This window comes from Cyclopterus lumpus, chromosome 24 (assembly GCF_009769545.1).
Source record: "Cyclopterus lumpus isolate fCycLum1 chromosome 24, fCycLum1.pri, whole genome shotgun sequence".
Taxonomy (NCBI): domain Eukaryota; kingdom Metazoa; phylum Chordata; class Actinopteri; order Perciformes; family Cyclopteridae; genus Cyclopterus; species Cyclopterus lumpus.
In genome coordinates this window covers 5,474,634-5,484,257 of record NC_046989.1, presented here as the reverse complement: position 1 = coordinate 5,484,257, position 9,624 = coordinate 5,474,634, and the positions used below count along the sequence as shown (strand labels likewise).

General features: G+C 47.2%; 1 protein-coding gene across 6 annotated transcripts in view; it reads left to right on the top strand.

Annotated features, from left to right (window-relative positions):
* The first annotated feature begins 280 nt into the window (after positions 1-280).
* Positions 281-9,624, top strand: part of ino80 (INO80 complex ATPase subunit) — a 31,276-nt gene continuing 21,932 nt past the window's right edge. For 2 of the 6 annotated variants that reach the window (XM_034528471.1, XM_034528470.1), the window contains exons 1-20: positions 281-628; positions 1,914-1,979; positions 2,397-2,588; positions 2,854-3,014; positions 3,152-3,219; positions 3,460-3,606; positions 3,736-3,856; positions 4,031-4,236; positions 4,343-4,396; positions 4,484-4,687; positions 4,833-5,037; positions 5,246-5,313; positions 5,426-5,644; positions 6,011-6,091; positions 6,517-6,612; positions 7,424-7,483; positions 7,597-7,739; positions 8,196-8,280; positions 8,578-8,695; positions 8,891-8,976. In XM_034528471.1, the coding sequence (XP_034384362.1) occupies positions 2,437-2,588; positions 2,854-3,014; positions 3,152-3,219; positions 3,460-3,606; positions 3,736-3,856; positions 4,031-4,236; positions 4,343-4,396; positions 4,484-4,687; positions 4,833-5,037; positions 5,246-5,313; positions 5,426-5,644; positions 6,011-6,091; positions 6,517-6,612; positions 7,424-7,483; positions 7,597-7,739; positions 8,196-8,280; positions 8,578-8,695; positions 8,891-8,976 (2,274 nt within the window). In that variant the 5' untranslated portion in view covers positions 281-628; positions 1,914-1,979; positions 2,397-2,436. Of the gene's footprint in view, positions 629-1,913; positions 1,980-2,396; positions 2,589-2,853; positions 3,015-3,151; positions 3,220-3,459; positions 3,607-3,735; positions 3,869-4,030; positions 4,237-4,342; positions 4,397-4,483; positions 4,688-4,832; positions 5,038-5,224; positions 5,314-5,425; positions 5,645-6,010; positions 6,092-6,516; positions 6,613-7,423; positions 7,484-7,596; positions 7,740-8,195; positions 8,281-8,577; positions 8,696-8,890; positions 8,977-9,624 lie in introns of all 6 variants that reach the window. The other 4 variants (XM_034528466.1, XM_034528465.1, XM_034528468.1 and 1 more) reach the window with 3 other exon arrangements.

The window sequence follows — 9,624 nt, the reverse complement described above, 5'->3', positions numbered from 1 at the left end:
GATCCCTACCAATCCTATGAACACAATCATTACCATTATAAGTGGCAATACATCACATGTACATGTAAAAATATGTCACTTAAAATATAATAATACTGGGGTTTACTGTCAACTTTTGACTTCAGGATAACTTTACAAATAGGCTAATTTTTCTCTGGGTATCACAGCTGCCTTGCCATACCTAAAACGGAGTTCCCGTCTGATGACGTCAGACGTAGCTCGGTAATCTTCGCAGCGAGCAGACGCTATTAATCGACATCGGAATTTAATCGATGCATTTGTATTCGATATGCATATACGGCTCCACATGACATGCAGGGCGGACGTACGCTTTGGGGAATAAACGAAAGACATCGGCGGGATTTCTTGTCGCATCCATGTCCTCTGAGACGTCGACGAGCGAGCGTCCCTGTCTCTGTGATTGATTAAAACGCCTGCTCTTTGCTGTACCCTCGCCATGGCGTCGTGTCTCTGCTCTCTCAGTAACAGAAAGTGGCCGCCTCTCTGCTGTTGCTGCCGACTCAAAGCTCACAGACTCGCTCGGCGCCTCAAACCGCCATTTTGGAGTCAGAGAACCGAGAGTCGGCAGCAGCGGAGAGAGAGACGAAAAGGGGGACACGGGGCTGAGGTGAGAGACTCCTTGGTGGATGTTATGGCGAAGGAGCAATGGGGGAAGATGGCCGGGAGGGAAAAAGAATTAAAACATGGGGATCATTCGTTCACCAGGCAACCGAGTCCCCCCGCTCGTATCCGCAAACAACGGTACGAGAGGCGCGGGCGCTGGGCCTTGCCGTCGCCGCATCGCCACTAAGCCTGTTTATGAATCGCCATTACACCAATATCATCTAAATACATTGTTTAGGCAGGGAGGTGGTGGCCTTAAAGAGACAGGGCCGATTTGAATATTTCATATTAATGGCGCGAGGGGACGTCCGTGTCCAAACTAACGTTTATAATGGAAAAAAAGGCAACACTTGGAGAAGCGATAGCAAGGGGACAGTCGTGACACGGGCTATATGTGCAGGAAAGGAAACGCCAACGCGAATATGCGTCTTTGGCGTGGTTTACTTAACGCAGTACGCTGTCACTTTGCGTGTCAAGCTCCTTGACCCTTTACTATCAACGATAGGAGGCTCGCGAGGCAGCTAACGGTCGTTAGCTCGCGAGCGCCTGCACACCGCACCGTCCAAGGTTAGCTAGCGAGCTCCCGATTAAGCTAGCTAGCTAGTCATGGTAACGACGCGTTAGCACAAGACGACGCGCGTTATTTATAATATAGTACAGCTCTCGTTTTACTTCGTCTAAAAAAAAAGAAACCAGAGAACCAAACTCTTGCTCTTGGCTGTATTTTGGCGTCAGTGCTCGTCACCCATCCTCTCGCACACGAAAGTTAACTTGCTTTAGAAAGTCAAGTGAATATGTAATGAGTAGTTATTACAGATGACACCGTTTGAAACCATCACATGTGCACTGACATTATAACTTTGGCAATGCTAGTAATGCTTGATCACTAAGTCACATTTATAGTGGAATTAAACTGTGAATGTTTCCAGGCTGACCTTTTAATCAACTGATAATAGTAATAGTTGTCCTGTGTATAATGGGCCTAGTGTGTTATACAAACAACAACATATTAAAATGAAAACAATTCATTAACATTAAGTATTTAACATTACATTATAAGCATGATGGTACATCATGTACCATTTAAATACATAGTAGTGCTGCAGGAGCTTTAGTTTCTTTCTGTGCCTTTTTTTATTGATTTAGTACATTTGTAAACGCATGTATTGCGGGAAAGTTCCTGAAATACCTGAGTCCTCATGCTGTCAGTGTCACGCTGACGACTAACAACCCTTTGATGTTGTCTGCGGATGTCAGTGTGTGACTGTGGGCTGCTTCTTCTTTTGCAGGGGATTTCCACTGCTGTCTGATCATTAATCTTGGAATCAAGAACAATGGCTTCCTTTACTGAGAAGGTAGGTCCACTGTTTCTACTGTTTTCTGCTTTAAGAAACGTACTGCCGGTACGGCACTTGCATGGCCAGCCGTTGGAGGAGAGAGGGTTCTGATATTTCGACTAAATGATTGTTACTATGACAAAAAGTTTTGAGACGTAGCCAGGGATATATGGAACCACGCGAGAAGGAAAGAATCACCCACATCCCAGATTTGGATTGGAAAAATGAAATTTCACCAACTGCTTATGAACCTCTCGTGAACCATTTGCGAACCTTGATGCCACCAGTTCCTGCTGAATTAAAATACACCAGTAGAGCATTACTCTTCCCATAGTTTACGGTGTCCTGTGCTGCTCATTCTAACCGTGGAGCCATCTGCCTTTCCCTTTCTTTCTTTCCTCCAATCTCCTCGCTACTTTTTTTTCCTCTCTTCAGTAAAAGTTTCTGCCCTGCCGGGCAGAGGTGTCTGTGGTGCATGGCGTCCGGGCAGGGTGGCCGACTGGAGGCCGGGGCATCAGGGAGCTCCGGCCTGGCCAAACCTCTCTACCTGCAGCGCTTGGAAAGATCCCTGAGGTTGGACAGTTTCCTGCGCCAGACCGCCGCCATCTTCAACGGAGACGTAACCAGGTAAAGGGCGAAGTGGAGTTGGGTTCCGGGGCGTACGCCTTTTCAGTTTCTGTGGGGTGCTGCAGGTTGAAGATGGCTCGCGCTTTCGACCTGAACGCAATTTTTTTTGTTGGTGTTGGGTTGCGAGCTGAACTTTAAAACGCCGTGTGCATTGTGGCGACATTCCGTCTTATCTATAAACCATCAAGTGGAGCACGTCATTGGCACCTAATTTTCATGCAGTAATACTACCAGGCACAGATCCAACGAGAATATTTGCTTCTAGTGATGACAGCGAGGACAGCGACGGCGCTCTGGGGACCGGCCTCTCCCCGGACCCCTCGCTCGGCCAGCATACAGCTTTGACCGTGAAGAGTGAGTCATGCGAGCAAGGGGACAGGTTGTCCGAGGGAAAGCCCCTCAACGGAGTTCTGCTGCAGGGCAAAGGTAAGATGCGTACAGTGTAACATATTATTCAAGTGTTGCTACACATGCACAGTGTCATTCGACACGGGTGACACACAGTTCATGCACATATATGTCGTGATTATTTCTTTCTTTTGGTTCCACTGTAAACTCCACAGACCAAAAGGCAGATAAAACAAACCTCTACAATTTCTCCAAGCTGAAGAAGAACAGGAAGTGGCTGAAGGTATTTCATGGACATATTCTCCATCGTGCTGCAGATTGAAAGCATTAGTATTTCACGCAAAATATCTTAACAGATTAATAGGCGAAGATCAGTGCCGATGTTGCCCCCATCTTTTTTACCCCTCCCCCTTGTTCAGAACTTCTCCCTGCTCCGCACACCTCCTCTCTCACGCTCTTTCTATCTATATCTTCTGTACACCCTCAGCTTTCTTTAACCGTGTTCCTGCTCCGTCTCCTGCAGAGCATTCTGTTGAGTGACGACACCACGGACTCGGACACGGACTCCGACGACTCGGACTTCAGCTTGTCCCGGGAGGAGCTGCACGACATGCTGCGGTTACATCGCTACACCAGGCAGCATCAGAGCAAGTTCCACTCCGACCGGGAGGTACGCACACGCACACACACACACACATGCATGCACACACACACACACACGCGCGCGCAAACGCAGTACCCGTATGTTTGACATGTGTTTTTTTTTTGTAATATCTGTTTGTGTATATTTGTTTGACAGCTCCACCAATATCAGTACTACAGCACTGGACTCCTCTCTACCCATGACCCCTTCTACGAGCAACAGCGCCACCTACTGGGCCCCAAGAAGAAGAAAATCAAAGATGAGAAGAAATTCAAGGGTAAAAAGAAGGGTAAAAAAGAGACAAATCTCTGGGATGTGTTGTTGTCGTGATCGTGTCAATGCCCCCCCCTCCCCAGAGGAAAAAAAAATTATTATGATATTGGAGTTAGTTGACAAGCGTTCCTATTGATCAGTCTCATACATTTAAATTTTTTTTTTCTTTTTCTTTTAGCCAAACTGAAAAAAGTGAAGAAAAAGAAGAAACGGGGCGAGGGAGAGTTTCTGGACGACGGGCGTCCTTACATCACCAAGATCTTCGCAAAGTTTTCCCATGATGCTCCGCTGCCCGCGGTGAAGAAGAAGCATCTCACCGTTGAGCAGCTGAACGCGCGGCGACGTAAGGTCTGGCTCACCATCGCCAAGAAGGAGATCCCCAAGGTCCGTACGCACAGCCGTGATAAGAAGATGGCTGCAAAAGAACGCTGCAGAATTTCAAGTGCAATTTTTTGAAAGTCCTAAATAACTTGTTCTACCCATTTTGCAGACTTTCAAGCAGAAGACCTCTGCTAAGAACTTAGTCTTGACCAATGCTAAAAAGGTAAGTTCAGCAAAACACCCCGCCGTGTCGTTAAAATCAACTTTTAAAGGGGTATCGTAGTTCAACATTGGTTCTCGTTGGTCCCAGTTGGCTCACCAGTGCATGAGAGAGGTCCGCCGGGCAGCTATCCAGGCCCAGAAGAACTGCAAGGAGACGTTGCCCCGCGCTCGCCGCCTCACCAAGGAGATGATGCTTTACTGGAAGAAATACGACAAAGTGGAGAAGGAGCACAGGAAGAGGGCAGAAAAGGAGGCCCTGGAGCAACGCAAACTGGACGAGGAGATGAAAGAAGTAGGTGGAATGGGGGAATCGAAAACGATCCATATGAGTTTTGAAGGCAGGAAAACGTTTTTTAAATTGTTAAAAGAGTTCAAACGCGTTCCTCTGAACACGTTTTCGGTGACGTGAAAGCGGTCTCTCTCCGTCTCTCTCGCAGGCAAAGCGTCAGCAGCGCAAACTGAACTTCCTCATCACCCAGACGGAGCTGTATGCTCATTTCATGGGCGGCAAAGCCAGCATGGGGGGCCCGGACGGGGAGACGTCTCAGGAGGAGATTCTGAGGAAGCTGGACGACAGCGCGGCACACCGGCAGATTGACATTGGGGGAGGAGTTATGGTCAACATGGGACAGGAGGACTATGGTATGAACAGCTTCGTCATATTCTGTTAATGTCAATGATGACCCTCTACACATGTTTTTATATTCTTAACAAGCAAGTACATGATCATATACTCTGTCATTATTGTTTCAGACTGTCATGCTTTTGTGTACGGCAAATAAAAATGTGACACTGAATTTGATCTTTCTGTTTTTTTTTTACGCGCAAGCTGATTGTGATGCGATTTCAGATAGCGCTTACTACAAGTCCCAGGCCCTGAGGAACGCCAAGGAGGCCTTCCAGATTCACCAAGAGAGAGTAAATTGACCCACGCACGCTTTTCCGAGGTGCACTCATCCCGCACGTGGCGAGCACACACACGCGGTGCACGGCGCTCATCTCCGAATCTCTCTCTCCCCCCCCCCCGCAGACGCGGATGTTTGACGAGGAGGCCAAGGACAGCCGCTTCGCCTCCGTACGCGTGGCGGGCCCGTCCTCGGGCGCCGGCTCCGGGTTTGGAGAGAGCTACAGCCTCGCCAACCCGTCCATCCTCGCAGGTGAAGAGATCCCTCAGCCCGCCATCTTCAACGGCAAACTCAAGGGTTACCAACTCAAGGGCATGAACTGGCTGGCCAACCTCTATGAACAGGTACACACACACACACACACACACACACACACACACGTCCTTTCAAATGGCATTATGTTTTCATCTGCTTATTTTAATTCCTAACAAACAGCTTCATACTAGTGTTTTCTTGAGAGTATGTTCGTAATATTGCATCAGCATCACCTACTTTGAAGTGTCCTTTTTGGGCAGCAGATGTTATGCATGAATGCTCTTTTTTTTTTTGTATTTCTGAATCTAGTAAAACAGTTTTGAGTGTTTTTTTTTGTTTTAAGTCATTGCAGGTTTTTTTTCAGGGAGCATTCAAATGATTCCTTTTTATTTTTCTTATTTATACACACTGAATGATTTATTTTCTCCTTTGCTTTCCTCTCTCTCTGTCTTCAGGGAATCAATGGCATCCTGGCCGATGAGATGGGCCTGGGGAAGACGGTGCAGAGCATTGCCCTGTTGGCACACTTAGCCGAGGTGAGAGAGAGCACCGGCTGGCCAAAAGGCTTTCATTCATCACACGCCTGTGGAATATTCAATTGTCGTCGCTGACTTACGAAAAAACATCACACACGTCCAGCTTCTTTGTGCACCTGCATCCTTTTTTTTCTGGCTCTGAATTTTATTGACTGAACAGCTGATTGGCCAGTTCTTTTCGATCGTTTGGTCTCTGAACACCGAACGGAGGAAAAAGTGGAATTCAGGGGAAATGTGTTCTTTTCAGTGTTGATCCATCGCTGACAGGAAGATGCATGCTGTGTTCCTCCGGGGCTTCCTGTTATTGGAATGCTGACACACACACACACACACACACACACACACACACACACACACACACACACACACAAAGACCACCTGCGGTGGCAGCTGACGACGCATTCTCTTGTCTTGTTCCTGCACAGAAAGACAACATCTGGGGCCCGTTCCTGATCATCTCTCCCGCGTCCACGCTCAACAACTGGCACCAGGAGTTCACCCGCTTTGTGCCCAAATTCAAGGTGAGAGACTCCTCGACGCTGCCTGGGCGGAAACACCTGCTAAAAAAAAAAAACACGACCACGGGAATCCCGACACCCTCATTGCCACCGTCCTCTTTCGTCGCTTACGCTCTTTCTTACAAATGTGCTGCGTTGCTCCAACTTTTTTTTTTTTTGTTGAAATAACTGAAGTTAAAGGGCTTTAAGTTGCGAGCATATCTCTAATCATCCACTAGGGGGCAGTGTTGTGCTGGCACATTGGTCACACTGCAGCTGGTAGGAAATAACTCCAGAGCTTTTCACACTTTGATTGTTGAGTGATCTTTTTGGACGTCTTAACTCATTCTTGAATGTATCAAACACACACACACACACCCACCCACCATAGTATGAACAGCTCTTTAATGTGCTCAACACTCGTTTAAAAAAATAAATAAATCCATTCCAGTCCGTTTCGCTAATGAGGTGTGAAAAGACCCCATTACACAATTTGGTGATATGCTTCCTGAACACTCAAAGCAAGACTGACTGCAAACAATGGAATGCCAGCGCGTGTTGAATGATGTAATGATGTGTAAATCTTTTCACATCGCAGTCGGCGTCAACAACTCCGCAGGCCGAAAGCCGTGATTCACACGCGATGCTATGCGTACATGTTTCCTTAGGGAACATCGCCATGACTCGGTTTCCATTACATTGCTGCGTGTAAATGTTCGCTTTCTTTGGATGTAGGTTGGTGAGAGCGTCTTCGATGTACCGATTCCCCCCCCCCCCCCACCCCACCTTTTTTTTTTTTTTTTCTTCTCTCGTTTTAACCTGATTTGTCCGTCAGGTGTTGCCGTACTGGGGGAACCCGCACGACCGCAAGGTGATCCGGAAGTTCTGGAGCCAGGTAAAGGAAGCGATGGCGAGGATGAATTTGCTGCTCCACACTTCTTTTTCCTCTTCCTCCTCTTCTCGTTTCTGACTCCGTCTCCTCCTATTGCATGTCTGCGCTGTCAACAGAAAACCCTGTACACTCAAAACGCGCCGTTCCACGTGGTGATCACGAGCTACCAGCTGGTGGTCCAGGACGTCAAGTACTTTCAGAGGGTCAAGTGGCAGTACATGGTCCTGGACGAGGCCCAGGCCCTGAAAAGCAGCACCAGGTAAAAAAAAATCCACAACGCGGTCGTCGTGTATAATAAAACACAATGCAGTACACTATGTGTTTTTAAAATGTGCTGGATTTATGATACATGATCATCACGTTGGAACTTTTTCAGAGTTTAAAGGACCATACTGGTGTATTCACGTTCAGCCCTCTTTACGTTCACGCTCTCTACAGATTACCAGAGTTTTATAGATTGATCGTCAGCCATTAGTTTGAGCAGATGAACCGCCCAGAAGACTTTGTTTTACTTGGTTCTGCTTTACGAACTACGCACAGAAAAAGGAACAGTAATAAATAGTTTCCTAGGTTCCTTTCAAGACTTTTGATAGTAACGTTTGCGTAATAATACATTTGCAGGAACAGCAGCGACGGGCTAAACTCTGCAAACCAACACAATTACAATCTTTAAATGGAAAACATACACTTTCAGTAATTGGTGTTTGCTTTTCAGTGTTCGGTGGAAAATCCTTCTGCAGTTCCAGTGTCGAAACCGACTGCTGCTCACCGGGACGCCCATCCAGAACACAATGGCTGAGGTGTGTGTGTGTGTGTGTGTGTGTGTGTGTGTGTGTGTGTGTGTGTGTGTGTGTGTGTGTGTGTGTGTGTGTGTGTGTGTGTGTGTGTGTGTGTGTGTGTGTGTGTGTGTGTGTGTGTGTGTGTGTGTGTGTGTGTGTGTGTGTGTGTGTGTGTGTGTGTGTGTGTGTGTGTGTGTGTGTGTGTGTGTGTGTGTGTGTGTGTGTGTGTGTGTGTGTGTGTGTGTGTGTGTGTGTGTGTGTGTGTGTGTGTGCAAGACGGAAAACCGTTGACGAATGTGTGTTATTACTGTCCCTCAGCTGTGGGCCCTGCTGCACTTCATCATGCCAACATTGTTTGATTCCCATGAAGAGTTTAACGAGTGGTTCTCCAAGGACATCGAGAGCCACGCGGAAAACAAGTCCGCCATCGACGAGAGTGAGTACGAACTCTCGTGAGTGAGAGGTTGAAAAAAAAAAAAGTTCCTCGCTGCTGCTTGTTACATTTTTCTTCTTTTTTTTTTTTCTCTCTTCCATTTCTTTCTTGTTATTTTGCGTGCCGACATTGAACTCTGCTCAGCGCTGTGTGTGTGTGTGTAATGTGCTCTGTATGTGTATGATGTTTGTGTTTCAGACCAGCTTTCCAGGCTGCACATGATCCTCAAGCCTTTCATGCTGCGCAGGATCAAGAAGGACGTCGAAAACGAGCTCTCGGACAAGGTAGGGGAGAGACGAGCTTCCTGTCCCCGAGTTGCACCTTTTTTTAAATTGGACCTTTTATGCAATGGGGAAGTCTCAGCTTTCAAATGGCAAAAACAGCTTTCGCTCCACATGGTGTCATCTAAAAGTTTTCTGGCGTGCGATGGGACAAAACGACGTGGCGATATATTTTTGTAAACATCATGTAGCGCTCCATCCGTTCGCATCACTGACACGCAGCGTGTTGTAGTAAGGACTCTTGGGTCTCTCGCTGTCACTCGAGGAGCGCACACACACACACACACATACACACACACTCGCTCGTGCACCGTGGGAGTCTCGATACGCAGGGTCAGAAGAATCGGAGAGTTCACCACTCCCCCGCATCTGTCCTTTTCACTTTCCTTCACACCCAAGTGTCGTCCTGCCAGCCCACTTCCTCCTCCTCCTCCTCCTCCTCCTCCTCCTCCTTCTTCTTCTTCCTCGTCTTCACTGGTTGCTTTCTCTGGTTTTGTCATCAGTTTTAATGGCTCTCTTTAAAGCAATGACACCAGAGATTTTTTCGATGTGTGTTTTAAAGAATGTGGGTCAAGTTGGCTGTAAGGTCTGCGCCCATAAATAAATATATACATATATAAATACAAAACTTTGTGTTCTAATGGAGAGAAC